At 41.6% G+C, this 21824-nt stretch overlaps 1 protein-coding gene across 1 annotated transcript in view; it reads left to right on the forward strand.

Moving 5' to 3' along the window:
* NTN5 (netrin 5) overlaps positions 1-20525 on the forward strand; it is a 94486-nt gene extending 73961 nt beyond the window's left edge. Inside the window, exon 6 of the mRNA XM_075276790.1 lies at positions 20197-20525. Within this exon, the coding sequence (XP_075132891.1) occupies positions 20197-20525 (329 nt within the window). The remainder of the gene's footprint in view (positions 1-20196) is intronic.
* The last annotated feature ends 1299 nt before the right edge of the window (positions 20526-21824 follow it).

The raw sequence follows: 21824 nt of genomic DNA on the forward strand, positions 1-21824 counted from the left end.
GCAGCGGAGCCTTCACACTGAGTATACAGCGTATACTCAGTGTGAAGGCTAAGCAAAGCATTGTGGGAAAAGATCACCGATCTCGATCCCACATAAAAAGATTGTGTTCGGAATTCCGATCGCAATCGTGAAATTTTCTCGATCGCCGATCGGAATCCGATCTTTTCCGAACACAATCGCTCAACCCTACTGATGAGATTATTTTCATCAAAGGTGCCTTTGCATGTCCAAATTTTAAGGTTTTATGTGTCAGGACATAATAAAAAAAAACCCAAAAAACACCAATTTCTTGTAAGTAGGAAAATGCAACCTCAGAAAACAACATGAACACTGTTCATCTTAGGAGTGGGCTGCTGGAGTAAATTTAAAGAGGTTGTCTGGGATAAATGGAAATCCCTACACTAATCTAAACACTCTTCCCCTGCTTATTTTCTAAATAACATAATTAACCACATGAGGACCGCCGTACGTAAATTTACGGCCTCATGTGCTGGTACCTAAAGACCGGACTATTGCCGAAATACGTCCGGCCTTTAGGTACCTTTCTGCCGGGGGGGGGGGCGGGGGGACAGGGGTTAGGTGTTACTAACACCTAACCCCTTCCTCCATAACGTCCAGTCGGAACTGAGTCCGACTGGACGTGTTAACCCTTTCGATCGCGCCATCAAACATCACGGCGCGATCGAAAGGGATCCGCCGATAATTGAAAGTGATCGGCACCCCCCGCGGCGAGATCGGGGGGTGCCAATGTCAGTAAAAGGTAGTCTGGGGTCTGGCCAGTGACCCCAGACTACCGGAGCCCCCACATACCTGCTGCTTCTGCCCGGCGATGGAGGAAGTGAGCGATGCAGCTCACTTCCTCTGCAGCTTACAGGACACGAGCAGGTTCATGTCCTGCTCGTGTCCTGTCTGCTATTGTGCAGAATCAGTTGATGCTTTCATCAAAGCATCAACTGATTCAAGTGTCCTAAAGGGACACATGAAAAAGTAAAAAAAAAAAAGTTTAAAAAAAAAAAAAAAGTGTATGAAAGAAGTAATAAAGTTCTAAAGTCCAAAAATCCCTTTTTTTCTATACAAAATGAATTATATAAAAAAAAGCACTAAAAATTAAAAAAAGCAATGCATATTTGGTATCGCCGCGTCCGTAACAACCTGTACAATAAAACTGAAATAATATTTAATGTACACGGTGAACGTCGGGAAAAAAAAACGGAAAAAACTCGCCGGAAGTAATGATTTTTCGCCATCTCACCATACAAAATATGCTATAAAAAGTGATCAAAAAGTCATATGCATCCGACAACAGTACCAATAAAAAGCACAGGTTGTCCCGCAAAAAATAAGCCCTCAACCAACACTGTCAACCGAAAAAAAAAATGTTACGCCTCTTAGAAGATGCGATGCAAAAAACATTGATTTATGTCCCCAAATGTGTTTTTCCTCTGCAGAACTAGTAACACATAAAAAAATAATATAAATGAGGTATCGCCGTAACCGTACCGACCCTCAGAATAAAGGGAACATGTTACTTATACTGTACGCTGCATGGCGCAAAATTAAAAAAGTAAAACTCAATGCCAGGATTGATTTTTTTTTTTTAAATCCAGCAAAAAAGGGTTAATAAAATGTATTCATAAAGATGTAGACACCCAAAAATGGTGTCATTACGAAATGCATCTCATCCCGCAAAGAATAAGCCCTTATATGGCCGCGTCACCAGAAAAATAAAGAAAATATAGCATCTCACAATGTGAAGACAAAAACCCTCAAAAATCGCCAAATTATTAGAACACAACTGGCTGCGTCAGGAAGGGAATATATAAGCTATGTGAGCGAATATCAGGGGACACCCCAGATTTACAGCTTATGAGGGAACAGACACCAGAAGTGACCCCCAGAGTGACCCCCAGAGTGACTCCCCCAATCATAGGAGCTACTGGGACATAGTAGGGAATTTGGTGTTTGCAATGTTCTCCGCACAGCTTATATATTCCCTCTTCGCCATCCGCTGTGCAGTCACGTCCGGGATACTAATACTCACTACACCCCCTGATAAATTCTTTGAGGGGTGCAGTTTTCAAAATGGGGTCACTCCTGGTACCCCATGGAATCCACTTTTCTGGTACCTTACAGGCTCTACAAACATGACATGGCGTCCAGATACCAAACATCTGAATCTGTACTCCAAAAGCCGCATAGCGCTCCTTCCCTTCTGCGCCCTGCTGTACGTCCAAACTGCAGTTTATGACACATGTATGACACATGTATGACAATGGTGTACCCTGGATAACGGACGTAATGTCATATGTGGGTATAAACTGATATTAGGGCACAGCTGGACACAGAAGGGAAGAAGGGTCATTTGGTTTTTGGAGCACAGACGGTTTGGTTTTTGGATGCCATGACACTTTTGTAGAGCTGAAACGCTAGTAAAGTGGAATCCCCTGATATGAGACGTTATTTTGGAAACTACACCCCTGAAGGATTTCTCCAGGGGTACAGAGAGCATTTTTAACCCCCAAGTGTTGCTATAACTTATTATCCATAAATGAATACGAAGCGGATTGTGAGAGGTGAAAATGACCATTTTTCCAGGAATACGTCCTTTCAGTGCGTAATATGTTGTGTCCACCTTGTATCAGAGATGAACGCTCTAAAAGCTGTTGTGCCTGGGATACCCATTTAACAGTTTTTGGAGTGTCTCTGCTGACATAAGTCGGGCACAACATGTTGCACGCTGAAATGGCAAATCTGTAAAATTTTCATTTTTAACTTCTCTATCAGTTGCGATTTCATTTCTGGAAACTAAATAAATGCAACACTCAAGGGTTAAAAATTCTCGCTACACCACTTGATAAATCCCATCAGTGGGGTAGTGTCCAAAATAGGGTGACATGTCTGCGGATTCCACTTTATTGGCAATTCAGGGGCTTTGCAAAAGTGGCATGACGTCCAAAAACCAAACTGTGCTCCAAAAACCAAAATAGCCCTCCTTCCCTTCTGTCCCCGGCTGTGCCCAAACAGCCGATTCTACCCACATATGGTATTAAGTCCGTTATCCGGGGTACACCAGTGTCATACATGTGGGCATACACTGCTATTTGGGTACCCAGCAGGGCGCAGATGTGAAGGAGCAATATGTGCTTTTGGAGTGCAGATTTAGATTCTTCGTTTTTGGACACCATGTCACATTTGCAGAGACCCTAAAATTGCCCCTACAAAATGGGGTCACTTCTTGGTGAATTCCAGTTTACTGGCACCTCCAGGGCTCTGCAAAAACAACATGGCACCCAGAAAGTCCCTCTAAATCTGTACCCCAAAAGCTAAAACGCACAGTGGTCTTTCCCTTCTGAGCCCTGCTGTGTGCCCAAGCAGCAGTTTACACCCACATATATAATTTTTTGACCCCCGGGATGGCCCCTTAATAGTTTTAGGAGTGCAGGTCTCTGACAACACAAAGTGGGTGCAACGTATTGGGCACCGAAATGGCATATTTTTAAAAATTTCAATTTTCATTTTGTACATTAATTTTTGGGAAGCATTTTAGGCTCAAAATGATAATACCTCTTGATACATTCCTTGACAGGTGTAGTTTCTAAAATGGGGTCACTTTTGAGGGGTTTCCATTGTATTGATACTTTAGGGGCTCTGCAAATGCGACATGGCCCCTGAAAACTATTCCAGCAACATCTGCCCTCCAAAATCCAAATAGCGCTCTTTCCATTCTGAGCCCCACCATGTACCCATACAGCAGATTATGGCCACATATGGGGTATTGCCGTGTTCAGAAGAAATTGTGTAACAAACTGTGGGGGGCTTTTAATTCTTAAACTATTTGCAAAATTAAAACTATGGCGCTAAATGGACGATTTATTTGGAAAAAAAGTAATTTTTCATTTTCACGTCCCAATGTTAATAAAATCTGTGAAACACCTGTGAGGCCAAAATACTCACTCTACCCCTAGAAAAATTCTATGAGGGGTGTAGTTTCCAAAATGGGGTCACTTATAGGGGGTTTCCACTGTATTGGTACTTTAGGGGCTCTGCAAATGCAACATGGGACCTGAAAAATATTCCAGCAAAATCTGCCCTCCAAAAGCCAAATAGCCCTCTTTCCATTCTGAGCCCCGCCATGTTCCCATACAGCAGATTATGACCACATATGGGGCATTTCTGTGTTCAGGAGAATTTGTGTAACGAACTTTAGGGAGCTTTTTCTCCTTTATCCTCTTGTGAAAATTAAAAATTTGGGGCTAAATTGACAGTTTGTTGGAAAAAAAGTAATTTTTCATTTTCATGGCCCAATGTTAATAAAATCTGTGAAACAGCTGCAGGGTCAAAATGCTCACTCTACCCTTTAATATGTTCTGTGGGGGGTGTAGTTTCCCAAATGGGGTCACTTTTAGGGGGTTTCCACTGTATTGGTTCTCTAGGGGCTCTGCTAATGCGACATGGCACCTAAAAATAATTCCAGCAAAATCTGCCATCCAAAAGCAAAATAGCGCTCCTTCCATTCTGAGCCCCGCCATGTTCCCATACAGCAGATTATAGCCACATATGGGGTATTGCCGTGTTCAGGAGAAATTGTTTAACAAACTGTGGGGGGCTTTTACTCCTTTAACCCCTTGTGAAAATGAAAACTTTGGAGATAAAGTGACATTTTAGTAATTTTTCATTTACACATCCCAATGTTAGTAAAATCTGTGAAACAACTGTAGGGTCTAAATGCTGACTATACCCCTTGATGAATTCTGTGAGGGGTGTGGATTCTAAAATGGGGTCACTTTTGGGGGGGTTTCCATTGTTTTGGTACTCTAGGGTCTCTGCAAATAAGGCATGGCACTGAAAATTATTCCAGCAAAATCTGCTGTTCAAACACCCAGTGTCGCTCCTTCCCTTCCATGCACTGCCGTGTGCCCAAAAATCAGTTTACACCGACATGTGGGGTATTTCTGTGCACGGGAGAAATTGCACAATAAACTGTCAGATGCATTTTCTCCTTTAACCCTTTGTGAATGTGTTAATTTTGGGTCTAAATTAATGTATTAGTGAAAAAAAATGAAATGTCTAAATTTCACTGCCATATTATTTTTATTCTTATGAAATGCTTAAAGGGTTAACAAACATCCCAAATGCTGTTTTGAATAATTTGAGGGGTGCAGTTTTGAAAATGGGGTAATTTATGGGGGTTTCTATTATACAGGCCTTTATAATTACTTTCAGAACTGAAGTGGTCCCTAAAAAATTGGTTTGGAGAATTTTCTTGTAAATCTGGAAAATTGCTGTTACACTTGTAAGCCTTGTGACGTCCAAAATAAATTAAAAGACAATCAAAATATGATGCCAATATAAAGCAGAGATATGGGAGATAATATTTATTCATGTATTTGGATGGTATGACTATCTGCCTGAAAAGCAGATAATTTCACATTTTGAAAATTGCAATTTTTTTCAAATTTCCATCAAATTTCCTAGTTTTTTTATAAATAAATGCAAAAATATTGATTAGTGTTTACCACTAACATGAAGTATAATGTGTTACAAGAAAACAATCTCAAATTCATTTGTGTAAGTTAAAGCGTCTCAAAGTTATTGCCATTTAAAGTGACACATGTCAGTTTTGAAAAAAGAGGCCTGGTCTTTAACATACTTTTGGGCCTGGTCCTTAACCGGTTAATAAATAACTAATAATAATTAATAAAAAAAAATGTATGTAAATGTATATTTACCCATATTCCTAGGGCAGTCATGTGACATTTTCTGGTTATCTGGTGACAATCCGTTTCCCCGTCCCCATCCACCCCCATCATACTTACCTCTCTACCTTCCAGTCTTCCTCCTGCAGGATGACGCCTCCTTCTTTTTTGACTGCTGACACTTCTCCCAGCGCTGCTATGCCCTTGGCTGCCGATAATTCGCCTCTACTGCACAGCAGCTCCCATGCATGCGCAGTAGAGGTGGATCGTCGCTGCAGACCACAGATCAGCGCTTGGACAAGAACACGCGCCAGCAGTCAGAAAAGAAGGAGGGGCTATCCTGCAGGAGGAAGACTGGAAGATAGGAAGAGAGGTAACTATATAATGGGGTCAGAGGTTAGGCTGAGTAGGTAGCAAAAAGCTAGTGGTTGGTAGCTAGAGTGACAAGGAGGGTTTATATGGGAGGGAGGGAGAGAGGAAGAGTGGGGAGTGAGGTGAGAGGTAGCTAGTATGGAAGTTACATAGCAGGAGCTGAACCAAGTAAACAAATGCAGAAGATACCTGGGGCTCCCAGGGACACCCAGAAATCTTTCAAAACACTGCTAAAGGTATATGGGTGCATTTATTAACACATTAATAGTACTAAAATACCTTTTTAAAAAAAAACAAACAAAAAAAAAACTATTTCTGACCGGAAAACCCCTTTAACCTCTTACCACCGGAGGCATTTTTTGATTTTTGTTTTTTTCCTCACCTTTCAAACCACACGACTTTTTATTTTTCCATTCGCAGAGCCATATGAGGGCTTAATGTTTGTAGGAGAAAATTTTCTTCATAATTGCACCATTCATTATTCTGTACAATGTACTGCAAAGCTGTAAAAAAAAATCTGGAATAGGGTGGAATTGGAGAAATAGTGAGGCTTTCATATGGGCTTCATCTTTACGGCATTTACTGTGCAACCAAAATGACACATCAGCTGTATTCTATGTTTCAAGACAATTCCAGGGATAGCAAAGTTATATAGTTTTTTTTACATTTTAACCCCTTAACAAAAATCCCAAACTTTGCAAAAAATTTTTATTTCAATCACTATATTCTAATACTTCATTGTGTTCATCCTGAACCTCCATGTTTCCATCTTTATCCCCATCTTTTTCATTTAGTTTCTGCTTAAAGGGATCCTATCATTAAAACTCAATTTTTTTCTCCCTAAGGGTGCATGCACACTGAGTAACGCCGGGCGTGTATGAGAGTCGTACACGCCGGCATTACAGCAGACTGCCGAACACTTCCCATTCACTTCAATGGGAGCGCTCGTAACAGCGGCGTTTACGAGCGCTCCCATTGAAGTGAATGGGAAGTGTTCGGCAGCCCTGCTGTAACGCCGGCGTGTACGGCTCTCATACACGCCCGGCATTACGTAGTGTGCATGCACCCTAACACGTCAGAATAGCCTTAAGAAAGGCTTTGTCTGGTGGGCCGTTACAATTACAGCGATACCATATTTATATTGTATTTTATTACATTTTACCGCTTTTACAAATAAAACGTCAATTTTGAAAATGAATGATTTTCCTGGGGTCGGTATTCTGATGCATATAACTTTTTTATTTCACTGTTGACTGTTCACTGTTGAAAGAGATATGTCAGGGCTCTTTATTTTTGGGGCAAGTTATACTTTTTATTGGTACCAATGTTTGATATGTATGACTTTCTGATCACATTTTATTGTTATTTTTTTTTTGGGAAAGCAGCGTTACCAAAATACGTTAATTTGCACAATGCGGTATATATTTTCTATATGTACAGGATAATTACTATTAATAACTTTTTTTGGATAGTGGGGACTTATACGCATGTGGGGATACCTATCATGTTTGTTTATTTTGTTTACATTATATATATATATATATATATATATATATATACTAGAGGGAGGACCCGGCTTTGCACGGGTATATTACATTTTATGTTTGTGTAGTGGCCCCATAAGAATTGTCCAATTTTGCACTGGTGTATTTTGTATGCTGTTTGTGTGTATGTCCATAAGCGTCATGTGATTATGTGTATCTCATTTTGGATGTCAGTGAAAAACCTGTGATCAGTTGTTATGGATACCTGGCGTAAAGCTGTATCTAATCCTTCCCCGTGTAGTACTGTGTTTAGATGCAAGTATCCAATCCTTGTTGGTGTGGTACTGTGTGCAGATGCACATATCTAATCCTCCCCGTGTGGTATTGTGTGAAGAGGCGCGTATCTAATCCTCCAGTAAGTGAAACTGTGTGCAGACGCGCATATCTAATGACTCTGGCGTGCGGTACTGTGTGCAGATGCGCGTATCTAATACTCTGGCGTGTGGTACTGTGTGCAGATGCACGTATCTAATCCTCCCCTGTGTGGTATTGTGTGAAGAGGCGCGTATCTAATCCTACGGCATGTGGAACTGTGTGTAGACGTGGGTATCTAATCCTACGGCATGTGGTACTGTGTGCAGACGTGCGTATCTAAATCTACGGAATTTGGTACTGTGTGCAGACGCGCTTATCTTATCCTCTGGCGTGTGGTACTGTGTGTAGACGCACGTATCTAATCCTACGGCATGTGGTACTGTGTGCAGATGCGTGTATCTAATCCTATGGTGTGTACAACTGTGTGAAGACATGTGTATCTAATCCTCCCATGTGGTATTGTGTGAAGAGGCGCGTATCTAATCCTACGGCGTGTGGAACTGTGTGTAGAGGCGTGTATCCAATCCCCCGGCATATGGTACTGTGTGCAGATGCGCATATCTAATCCTATGGCATGTGGTACTGTGTGTAGACGCGCGTATCTAATCCTCCCCGTGTGGTACTGTGTGTAAACACGCGTATCTAATCCTCCCCTGTGTGATACTGTGTGCTGAGACGCGTATCTAATTCTCTGGCTTGTGGTACTGTGTGCAGAGACACGTATCTGATCCTCCAAAGTGTGGTATTGTGTGAAGAGGCGCGTATCTAATCCTTTGGCGTGTGGAACTATGTGTAGATGCGCGTATCTAATCCTACTGCATGTGGTACTGTCTGCAGACGCGTGTATCTAATCCTCTGGAATGTGGAACTGTGTGTAGACGCGTGTATCTAATCCTACGGCATGTGGTACTCTGTGCAGACGCGTGTATCTAATCCTATGGCGTGTACAAATGTGTGCAGACGCACGTATCTAATGCTCTGGAGTGTGGAACTGTGTGTAGACGCCTGTATCTAATCCTTCGGCATGTGGAACCGTGTGCAGACGCGTGTATCAAATCCTTCAGTGTGTGGAACTGTGTGCAGAAATGCGTATTTAATCCTCTGGTGTGTGGGACTGTGTGGAGACCCGTGTATCTAATCCTCTGGCGTGTGATACTGTGTGCTGATCTGTGTATCTAATCCTCTGGAGTGTGGAACTGTGTGTAGACGCCTGTATCTAATGCTTCGGCATGTGGAACCGTGTGCAGGCGCACGTATCTAATCCTATGGCATGTGGTACTGTGTGCAGAAGTGCGTATTTAATCCTCTGGTGTGTGGGACTGTGTGCAGACCCGTGTATCTAATCCTATGGTGTGTACAACTGTGTGAAGACACGTGTATCTAATCCTCCCCTGTATGGTATTGTGTGAAGAGGCGCGTATCTAATCCTACGGCGTGTGGAACTGTGTGTAGACGCGCGTATCCAATCCCCCGGCATGTGGTACTGTGTGCAGATGCGCGTATCTAATCCTTTGGCGTGTGGAACTATGTGTAGACGCGCGTATCTAATCCTACTGCATGTGGTACTGTGTGCAGATGCGTGTATCTAATCCTATGGCATGTACAACTGTGTGCAGATGCGCGTATCTAATCCTCTGGAATGTGGAACTGTGTGCAGACGCGCATATCTAATCCTGTGGAATGTGGAACTGTGTGCAGACGCGTGTATCTAATCCTATGGCGTGTACAAATGTTTGCAGATGCACGTATCTAATCCTCTGGAGTGTGGAACTGTGTGTAGACGCCTGTATCTAATCCTTCGGCATGTGAAACCGTGTGCAAATGCACGTATCAAATCCTTCAGTGTGTGGAACTGTGTGCAGAAATGCGTATTTAATCCTCTGGTGTGTGGGACTGTGTGCAGACCCGTGTATCTAATCCTCTGGTATGTGATACTGTGTGCTGATCTGTGTATCTAATCCTCTGATGCGTGTATCTCAGTTTGGATATCAGTGTTCTATTGTGCATGTGGAGTGACCGTGTGTATTGCAGTTGGAATATGAGTGAAAGACTTGCAGGTTTGTATTGGCTAAGGGGGGGGGGCACTGTGTTTGGAATGCTGTATCTCAGCAACGGTACGTCCGAGCGAGTTGGAGTCTTGTTTTAATCCTTCCCGGATACCTGAAGTATCTCTGTACCAAATTTGGTGAAGATCGGTCCAGTCGTTTGGTTCGCATTAGAGTACAGACAGACAGACAGATGGACAGACAGACAGACAGACAAGAATTCATTTTTATAAGATAGGGAGATATATATATATATAGATAACTTTTTATTATTTGTTTATTTTGTTATTATTTATACTTTTGTGTGTTATTTCACTTTTCACATGTCCCACAAGGGGACTTGAAGCTGGGATCTTAGAACCCCAGTGCAATGTACTGCAATACACAGTATTGTAGAACATCACATAGTAGCTCCTATTGGAACTATGCATAGGTATTTAGCAGGATGCAGCCCTGCCTCCTGGCTGCTATGGCAACACCTCTAACCTACAATCTTATGCTGTGGGGTCTGAGGGGTGACAATAGTGGACAGCCTTGCCCCAGGACCCGTTAGATGCCATAATCGTTATTGATAACGGTATCCAGAGGGTTAATCCCTTCCCGCTCTGCACCATGCTATTACGTATAGTTTAACGCTCAGCATGGTGCAGAGCAGGAAGGGCTTAAACACACAGCTTTGAAATAATAGAAGAGATTACACAATTTATAATATGTGCTCTAGTTAAAAATAATAGATAATATTATAATAATATAGATTACAAACATTCAGTGATGATCTAAACTGCAAATTAGAATAGTCGCCATGCTATACCATACTTGCATGTTATGCCATACTTGTTGACTAAACAGCCACAATGTACTAAATATACCTAAGAATAAAATTACACATTAAATTCTATTTTCTACCGTAATACAAATGTGCTAAATACTATGACATACAGGATTTTTTTTTACCATATGTACTAAATAGGATGCAATAGATCAGTTTCTAGTAGTTTTTAGGATACAAATAGATTAATTAGTGAGAAGGAACAGCTGCCTTTCTATGCTTTCATGCTGTTCTTCGTTTGGTTTGGGTTAATGTCCTCCCAATAGGCACTCTCTTGATCCCACAGGCACATCCAGGATAAACTGACTGAAGGATCATCATTTCCTAGGATTAATTAAAGCCCTGGATTTTAAGAAAATAGAGATGCTCGGGTGAGAAGACGAGTGTGCACTAAAAGCAGAATGTGCAAGGGGAAGAAGAAAGAACAATAAAGCCCATACCCTGCTTGGTTTTCCACAACAATGTTTTTAACAACACAAAGGGAATTATCAAGTTAGGCTGATTTTCTGTTGTTTATTATAAAAGAATTGAGGGCAAAGACAGAAAAAGTGGAATGAAAACAAAAGCAGATTTAGAAAAATCACACATTTACCTGTTAATAGGCATACATAAAATATTTTATATGCAAAACAAATCATTAAAGGAAGCCGCCTTTACTTTCTGCCAAAAAAGGTTTTATCCTTTAAAAAGCCTTTTTTGAATAATTACCTTGCTATACTTTGTTTCACAGACAGGTTGCATAAACTATTGGAGGTCCGTAATGGTCAGTATTAAGAAATACTTCTAATACTGTATTAGAAATACCTCATTTGTATATGGGATAAAAACGGAGGAGTTTTTCTTTTTTTTCTGGAGAAGTATTCCTAGAATAGCCTTTCTAAGGGATTAGTTAAAATTGTATGAAACCAATGATAGACGCCTTTTAAATTAGCCTAAAACACAATGTAGAATACTCTTAGGGCTCCTAGGATCCTATCTATTCAATGACCAGGTCTCTAAGACAAACACAGCTGAAATTATGTCAAGTGAATGTGACACATATGATGATTTCACTGAAAAGGTTGATAAGACCTCAAAATAGGACTAAAAAGATAAAATGTAACTTCTATTTTGCTAAGCTATTAAAATTTTTAAAGCACAAACAACACACACCCAATTGTGAGAATTATAAACTTAGTACTCGGGAGACTGCTAGAGACAATGTGTCTTATCTATATCAAGCTGACTCCCTAACACTTTCAGCCGGTATTACTCTTAGTGAAAGTGCTGAATAGGACTCCACCATTAAGCTCAGCATAGCGTTCCCCAGCCTTCTGGAGTGCCGGCTATATGCCACGCCAACCAGAGGGGGAAAGTCAATTGCTGGCTCGGTCCAGGTTCAGACACACTCAAGCAAACTACCGTAAACATGCGTTCTTTTAGACCCTACGCGTTTCGTTAGACTCATCAGGGGTCATTCAAAATTCTCAGACTAATAGCGGTAATAACTACTGTTATTATTGAGATCAAGGGCGGTTGATACTCTGACCGCCAGCAGGACCGCCGCTATTCTCATCAGCGATGAATTGCCCAGCTGGAAAGCACGCTTTTACCGTGCCCAAGGCTTCTCCCCTTCCACATTACCAGCCAATGGCCACTGTTCATTGCGCTGACAATAGTTCGTCACATTGCTGATTTGTACCGCCCCTATTTCATATTGGCGGAGTGAGATGCACCCACTTCTTATTACGCATGCGCTATATGGTTAGGCTTCCGATACCATTTCTAATGCCTATTTCATTCAATCTCTCCGCGCATGCGTGTTTAACACGCCTGATTATTATACCTCTCCCTTTCGTGCTCATTGGCGGAGCTCGGCGCACCCTTAACATTCCCCGCGCATGTGCATTGATGATCAAAATACTGTTCACTTTGACAGATCCTGCTAGGCAGGTAACTTGCACATGCGCGTGGACTTAGAGTAATCTTCAGCATCTTATTATCCAGCGCTTCGCCTCACGTATACCTCATACCTACGGTTGAGCTAGATAGGTGGTTATTGATGTTCAAATAAGTTTAGCTATTGCCAATGTATTTGATTTTATTATTGTCAGCCGCATTAAAGTGGGCCATTACCGTATATACTCGAGTATAAGCCGACCCGAATATAAGCCGACCCCCCTAATTTTACCACAAAAACTGGGAAAACTTATTGACTCGAGTATAAGCCTAGGGAGGAAATGCAGCAGCTACTGGAAAATTTAAAAAATTAAAATGGTCAGTTTTTGGGTGCAGTAGGTGCTGGGGAAGGGGAGGGGGTGTTTTGGTTGTCTGTCTGCCCCTTCCCTGAGTTTGAGGACTGAGGTTTTTTTTCCCCCACTTGGAATTCAGCCTGGCTGAATATAGGGTATCTGCAGTGCTCCTATTAACCCCTTCCCGACAGATCAGGAGCCCTGCAGATCCCCTATATTCAGTAGACACTTTCAGACACAGGGATACCTAATGTGTTTGTGTTTTACAGTCATTTTCTACTTTTGTATGTATTCTAGGGAAAGGAATGATTTAGAACTTTTATTTTTTTTAAATCTTCTTTTTTTTTTTCTCTTTTGCACTATTTTATGGGAGATTCTATACATTAATATTGTGGCTGGTCATAGACCCCCCCTCCTAAAAAAAAAAAAAAAAAATTTTTTTTTTTTTTTTTTGGTGACTCGAGTATAAGCCGAGGGAGGCTTTTCAGCACAAAAACTGGGCTGAAAAATTCGGCTTATACTCAAGTATATACGGTAATTTTACTTCGCTGAGTGGCATGGGAGTAAGGGGAATATTTCTTCCCCCGACTACTAAGATAAAGGAAAATACAGTGGCATACGCCACTGGGACGTCTTGTATTACACGGCATCACAAACACAGAGATGTTATTGGGAGCTTCAATAGTGTCACCAGCACCAGTTCTGTATTACACGGCATCACAAACACAGAGATGTTATTGGGAGCTTCAGTAGTGTCACCAGCAACAGTACTGCTCCTATTACTTTTATTTTCAATCTTGAAAGCATGAGAAATCCAGTTGCTCATTAAGCCCTCCTGGTACTATGATTCCCATTCTAGAAATCCATTGAGTTTCTTTCCTTAATAGGAACCTGTCCCAATCCCCTCCTCTCCGTGGGGGTTTTATGACTTCTATGACCTGGACAGTCAGATCCCTTGTTTCACCTGAATGCTGATTCACAAAATGCCTCACCACCGGTGTGTCCCTTTGGTTTTGTATATCACAGACATGTTCTCTTATTCTTCTTCTTAATTATCTACGAGTCTTGCCCACATAGTTAAAGGGGCATGGGCAGCTCAACAAGTATACCACCCCACTCGTTTAACAATTAGCAAAGCTTCTGCAATCATAAGTCACTCCGGTGGCCACGCTCATAAAAGATGGCTTTTTTAAGATACTACTGAAGCTCCCAATAACATCTCTGTGTTTGTGATGCCGTGTAATACAGGACGTCCCAGTGGCGTATGCCACTGTATTTTCCTTTATCTTAGTAGTCGGGGGAAGAAATATTCCCCTTACTCCCATGCCACACAGCAAAGTAAAATTAATGGCCCACTTTAATGCGGCTGACAATAATAAAATCAAATACATTGGCAATAGCTAAACTTATTTGAACATCAATAACCACCTATCTAGCTCAACCATAGGTATGAGGTATACGTGAGGCGAAGCGCTGGTTAATAAGATGCTGAAGATTACTCTAAGTCCACGCGCATGTGCAAGTTACCTGCCTAGCAGGATCTGTCAAAGTGAACAGTATTCTGATCATCAATGCGCATGCGCGGGGAATGTTAAGGGTGCGCCAGGCTCCGCCAATGAGCACGAATGGGAGAGGTATAATAATCAGGCGTGTTAAACACGCATGCGCGGAGAGATTGAATGAAATAGGCATTAGAAATGGTATCGGAAGCCTAGCCATATAGCGCATGCGTAATAAGAAGTGGGTGCATCTCACTCCGCCAATATGAAATAGGGGCGGTACAAATCAGCAATGTGACGAACTATTGTCAGCGCAATGAACAGGGGCCATTGGCTGGTAATGTGGAAGGGGAGGGGCCTTGGGCACGGTAAAAGCGTGCTTTCCAGCTGGGCAATTCATCGCTGATGAGAATAGCGGTGGTCCTGCTGGCGGTCAGAGTATCAACCGCCCTTGATCTCAATAATAACAGTAGTTATTACTGCTATTAGTCTGAGAATTTTGAATGACCCCTGATGAGTCTAACAAAACGCGTAGGGTCTAAAAGAACGCATGTTTACGGTAGTTTGCTTGAGTGTGTCTGAACCTGGACCGAGCCAGAAATGGACTTTCCCCCTCTGGTTGGCGTGGCATATAGCCGGCACTCCAGAAGGCTGGGGAACGCTATGCTGAGCTTAATGGTGGAGTCCTATTCAGCACTTTCACTAAGAGTAATACCGGTTGAAAGTGTTAGGGAGTCAGCTTGATATAGATAAGACACATTGTCTCTAGCAGTCTCCCGAGCACTAAGTTTATAATTCTCACAATTGGGTGTGTGTTGTTTGTGCTTTAAAAATTTTAATAGCTTAGCAAAATAAAAGTTACATTTTATCTTTTTAGTCCTATTTTGAGGTCTTATCATCCTTTTCAGTGAAATTGTTTCAAAAGGTAGGACACTAGTGAAAACCACTTTGTACTGTGAAAAGCTTGACTCATATCATGAGTTTAACCATACACAGTGCTGAATGTCGCATTTAACATTTAAAACAGTACAGAAAGTACCCATTAGGGTAAAGTGAGTTGCCCATGGTTTTTTTTAGACACACATGGTGGTTATATTGAAAAAAAGCAATGGTGTTGTAGAAAAATTATCCCATTTTGATGGCTTGTAGGGGCTATAGGGGCATATTGTTATTTGTGAGACAAGTACCACTTGAAGAAAAATTGTTTTTCCCCCTCCAAAAAAAATGTCACCAAAAATTGAGAGAAGATGTTAAATAAAAACATTATTTTTTTACACCAACACTGTAAAAAAACAATAGTGTGCTGTAGTGGAATGTGATAGTGGACCAGGCTGCAGGACATGTCTGCCTGAGTGGTGGTATTGGTAGTAGATATAGAGATGAGCGAGTACTGTTCGGATCAGCCAATCTGAACAGCATGCTCCATAGAAATGAATGGATGCACCTGGTACTTCCGCTTTGACGGCGGCCGGCCGCTTAACCCCCCCCACGTGCCGGCTACGTCCATTCATTTCTATGCAAGAGTGCTGTTCGGATCGGCTGATCCGAACAGTACTCGCTCATCTCTAGTAGTAGACACTAGGCAGCTGTGGCAATATCTGTTGCAGTCAGGGCCAGTTTTAAGCAAACCGTGGCCCTGGTCAAAATTAAAAGCGGGCCCCAAATGCTGATATACAAACAACACCATTGTCTTCCAACCCCTATAATAATGTATCCTTTCTGCCAACAAAAAAGTAATAACAACCCTTATTTAACCACACACAATTTAAATAAGCATCTTTGTACTACCTAAGGGTAAGTTGACACAGGGTTTTTTGGTCCGGAACCAAAAGCTTCTGGACCAAAAAATGGGTAGCCGTGACTGAATGCACTGAACTGGCATCCAGTCTCGCACTGCGCTCCGAATTAGGCCCAATAAATGTGCCTATTCGGGAGGATGGAGTGTCTTCAGGCCGAATAACGAAGCAAATCAGCCTGAAGAATGAGCAACTCGCTTCTTTTTCCTGGGAGCCAGAAGAAACGGCTCAAATCAAATCAAATCAAAAAAGCTTTATTGGCACGTCCGAATAGATATTTGGCATTGCCAAAGCTAGTAAAGTGTGTGTGTGGGGGGGAGTTGGACTCGGGTGGGTGAGTGGTGGGTATGGTGGGGGTGGGGTGGGTGGTTTGGGGTATAACAGTCCATGGAGTCTCATCTTCCTCTTCGTTGGTGACCGTTATATGGGGAGGTGGGGTGGGGCGGGGCGGTTGGTTTGGGGTATAACAGTCCATGGAGTCTCATCTTCCTCTTCGTTGGTGACCGCTATATGGGGAGGTGGGGGTGGGGAAAAAAGAACTGACTGGCTCCCATTGACTTCAATGGGAGCCGTCTTTTTGGTCAGGATTTTGAGGCAGATACGGCCTCAAAATCCTGACCAGAAAACCCTGTGTGAACTTACCCTAATAGATTTTTGCACCCAGTCAAAAATATACTATTCAGACCCTAGAGTATAATAACAGAAGGCCAAGGAAAGGGTAAGGAAAAATAACAAAGTTATACTGACCTTACCTTACCTTTCCTGGGCCTCCTTATGCTGCTTCACTGTATCCTCTTCTCTGCGGCTGACATCACGTGTCCTGTGATTGGGCCTCAGCAGTTACAAGGGGCATGCTGTCAGCACTGATGTCCGGAACACCAAAAGATGATGCAAGATGCCTAGGGCAGGTGAGTAACAGTGTTTGTTATTTTTACTCACCTTGGAAAGTGGCCCTGCGGCACATGACAATGGGTCCCTTTCTGTTTTTGATATGGCCGGGCCTCACTCTGGGATCCGGAGTCATCAGGCTCTGGATCCCGGGGGCTCTTTGGGGATGGGGGCATAGGCAATTGCTGGCCCTGGTGGCAGTTCAGCAGGGCATAATATGTTGGACCAGGCCACAGGACATGTCTGACTGAGTGATGACAGTGGTGTGCCATCACTCAGTGGCAAGACTGTGGCAACACATGTGAGAGTGAAACAGGGCATAATATCATAATATAATGAACCAGGCTAAAGGAAATGTCTGACTTGTGACATAGCGACCAGCAGTAGTCTACCAATATTGCAACATTCAAACGACCCTGATATCTTTTCTCCATCACCTTGATATCCTGATGGAAGCATTCTCCTTGTTCTTCGCTAACTGCTCCAAGATTTTCAGGGAAAAATCTCACATGCGAATTCAAAAAGTGAAGTTTGAGGCTCATCAGACATCCTAGATTTTGAAATTTATGCAGCATATTTTGAATGATTTTTTCATAGTCTAGATCAGGGGTCCTCAAACTTTTTAAATAGTGGTCCGGAGGCAGAGCAAATCGCACAGACATCAGGAGCGGTGCCCTCCAATAGGTAAAGTGAAGTGCGCTCCATGGCCTGGCCCGAGCTCCCCAGGAACTTCATTATAAATGCACGCCTGCCAGCGTTGTCGGCGGGGCCAGACAGAAGTGCTTGGTGGGCCGCATGTGGCCCTCGGGCCGCAGTTTGAGGACCCCTGGTCTAGATCTTTGTGATTTCCAAGAAACTAGGGACATCATGACAAAACACCAGGTTTTCTTCCTGTTCAAAATAAGAGTAAACTTGAGTTCTCTCTTTCTATAAAAATACACTGACGTTCCTTCGACCAATAGATTTTTTTTCTTGTAAACGTGAACCCAGTAGTTCTGAATTTTCTTTGCTAAATCCAGGATCCCTCACTAGGTCATTCAACTCATCTTGGGAGAACAACTGGGGCTGAGTGCTCGAACCACATTCAAACTCTGCATCCATTTCACCTTTCTCTCCATCATTTTCGGGAGAATCTGTATCCATAGGCATCTCTAACAATACAAAGGGTTGAGGCACAGGAATTTGTTCGCTGTAAGGCACTGGACGAATGACAGATGGAAGCTTTGGGTACAAAATATTCTTTTTGTTCTTGGAATTGTAACCACTAACGTCAATGCAGCAGAAATAGCAATCATTAAGGCGATCTCTCTGTTCCCTCCAAATCATCGGGATGCCAAGTTTGAAAGCTTTCTTCTTTCCTTTCGACCATCTTCTCAAATCTTCAACACAAATATAGCACACTTTGTGAGGTGCCCAAGTCTTGTCTTGATCTCCAAGTCTAATGCCAAAGTAGGCAAAATACGCTCTCTTAATAAACTCAGACACAGGCCGCTGTTTTTTTTTTTTTTTTTTTTACAGTAAATTCACCACATATATAGCAAAAGGAATTTGGAAATGTAACACAACTACGAACTCCATGGGATGCCATTTTAAAAAATACTGAATGAGAATATAACATAAAGCAGGAACAGACCTTACGCAGTAATGCGTGGCTTTATATAGTCAGGAAAAAATAGCGTTTAACCAATCGACTTACGATGATTGGTAAATTAATTAGATGTGTAATTACATTGGGAGATAATGATACGTAAAATAGAGCTTAGCTCTGATTGCTTAAACATGCTTCCAATAATGAAAAGAGGGCAGGGATTTTGTCTAAATCTGAGACGTGATAGATAAATTTGGAGGTCATTTTCAGTTTCAATAGCCTATTATTCAAGAAAAAGTTTTTTGGTCGTTGGCCTGAATAATAAAAATTACAAACATAGAAATAAGTGTGGAAAAGAAAAAAACATTCAAAAATGTGTCTTGCTTTTTTCTTTTCCACACTTTTTTCTATGTTTTTAATTTTTATTATTTGAATTATGGATTAAAAGTGAAATTTTAAGAATTCGGAGAGATGTCGATCTGTCTCTATCTTTGCATGCCATTACTACGCTTCTCAAGACTGGAAGTTGATCATGCACCCTGAAGATCTTGACCTCAGACTACAGTGAGCTCCAGAATTTTTTTCTTTGGTGGAATGGATATGGCTTGCGGACAAAGGCGATCATGAGGAGAAGGAATGTAATGGTCTTCTAGCTCACTTATTTCCACTGCTAATCCGACCTTGCCAAATATGCTGGTGACATCATATCATGTGAGCACAGAGTAACTTAATTCCTACATGTGTGCCTATACTCACATGGATAATTATCTGTTTGAAGACCTTGCCCCTTGCCATCGATCTTTCATTTGGTAATGTACAAAAAAAACTCATCCAGAAGATGAACAAACATACAAGTGCATCTCAATAAATTAGAATATCATCAAAAAGTTTTTAGTTTTTTTTTAGTAATTCAAATAAAAAAGTAAAACACTTATATTATATTGAGTGAACTTCTTCAAGTGTTTATTTATGTTAAAAGCCATTATGTCAGAAAATTAGAATATTATATAAGACCAACTGTAAAAAAAATTGTACGGACAAGCTAGCTGCCACCTTAACTGGGTTTATTTGAAGTGATTGGGTTGTTATGACTATTCACCACCCCTCAAGGTAATCCCCTCAAGGCCAATTTGTCATTCTTACACCATTGTTCCATCCTCAATAAGTTGTGCTACGCCATGTGCCACTCGGCGTCTCTCCTTTTCATTGTGCAAGTTAGAAATTAGGCAGGGGAGGATAATTAGTTTTGCGTATGAATATGATTTTATCCCGGACAATCCCTTTAGTGTTATTCATTGATTTATTTACATTTGCGACATTTACATATATCATATTGATTGTAAAACAGTTGATTTTGCACTGGTGTTAATTTTTCTTGCCTTACTGTTTACAGTTCTACGAGCACAACTTTTGTCCATGGAAAAATCTGGGGAATGGTGGCAATTCACAGCCTCAGTCCTTACTGTATACAGACAAAGAAGGGTGCCAATCCGCCGTGGTGATCAGCCTCTTTGGGTTCCAGATCAAGATTTAGCATGTGACTGTCTCCGTGTGCAAGTGGGCAAGTCTTACCTGATTATTGGAAATGATGAGGAGTCTCCAGATCCAGCAAGATTAATTTTAGATAAAAACAGCCTTGCACTTCCATGGCGTGACGTTTGGGCACACAAACTAAGAAGATTTCAGCAGCAAGATCGGCATGGAAAATGCTGGACAGGATAACTAGGTATTATTAGAAATGAAGATTACTAAAACTTGTCTCAGAACAACATCTCATTTAGGCAGAGTTCACACGGAGTAAACGCGCCGCGCATTGTGGTGCGTTTACGGCGCGTGTACGCCGCGTTATTTTACGGTGCGCGATTACGCCGCGTTAACGCCGTGTTTACGCGGCGCTAACGCGGCGTAATCGCGCACCGTAAAAAAACGCGGCGTACACGCGCCGTAAACGCGCCACAATGCGCGGCGCGTTTACTCCGTGTGAACTCTGCCTGAGACTGAAACAATAATGGTGGCCTGTTAACTGCAATTATTGCTACCTCTATATCATATTACTTATCTACTGGAAATGTCTATTATATATAGTATACTTCTTTTACTTTTTGCTGTTTGAAATGCAGATTATATGATATGAAAATGTTTCTGTTGATTTTTGAATCCACCCTCTCCTAAAAACCTCTGAAAACTAAAGTACAACTGGTTTGTAGAAATAGTTACCCATGACATAGCTATAAAAATAAAAACTATTATTTTCAAAAAATAAACCAATAACACACATTTTGGCAAGCAAAGTTTTTAACATATTTCTAAATGTTTAACATATAGATAATCATGTGACTATAATCTTAGCATATTAGTGCTTTGCCTCCATCAACTTCAAGTGCTATAGGTAAAGTTCTCAAAGGAGTTTGGCTAATTAACATAAAGTTGTTTGGCTGACAGCTATCTAAAGAATATGGTCAGCATAAATTCTATATTCGAGTCACCAGCGCAAGCACCTGTTGTTGAGTTATTGAGCATTTAAATAATTGCTTATTATCCAATGCACATACAGTTCTATAGCTTAAATGGCTACACTTGCCTTGTTTTCTTTGTTCTGCAAAGAGGATGTGCTATGAATGTACATGACCACTGCAGCCGTTTTGAGCACACTTCACTTGAAGGACCTCTCATCACTTAAGGACCATTATTATTATTGATAGCACTAAGACTATTACTACTAGGTCTAATATATATATATATATATATATATATATATATATATATATATATATATATACGTATTGTGATAGTTGGGGTTATTTAGATGCAAAGGTAAGCGGTGTTCCTGTGTTTACAGAGGTGTTGGTGGCGCTGGGTGACAAATAAACAGCAGATCAGGTGGTACAATCCAAAATAAGTGGCTTTATTCAGCTGACAAAGGAACAAAACAAACAGCCTAGCCCACACACTGGTGAGGTTTCATCTCACCAGTCTGGTTCAAAGTCCATTCTGGAATCCAGTCCTCTTGGGACAGACCAT

The sequence above is a fragment of the Leptodactylus fuscus genome, chromosome 6 (genome assembly GCF_031893055.1).
Source record: "Leptodactylus fuscus isolate aLepFus1 chromosome 6, aLepFus1.hap2, whole genome shotgun sequence".
In the NCBI taxonomy this organism is placed as follows: domain Eukaryota; kingdom Metazoa; phylum Chordata; class Amphibia; order Anura; family Leptodactylidae; genus Leptodactylus; species Leptodactylus fuscus.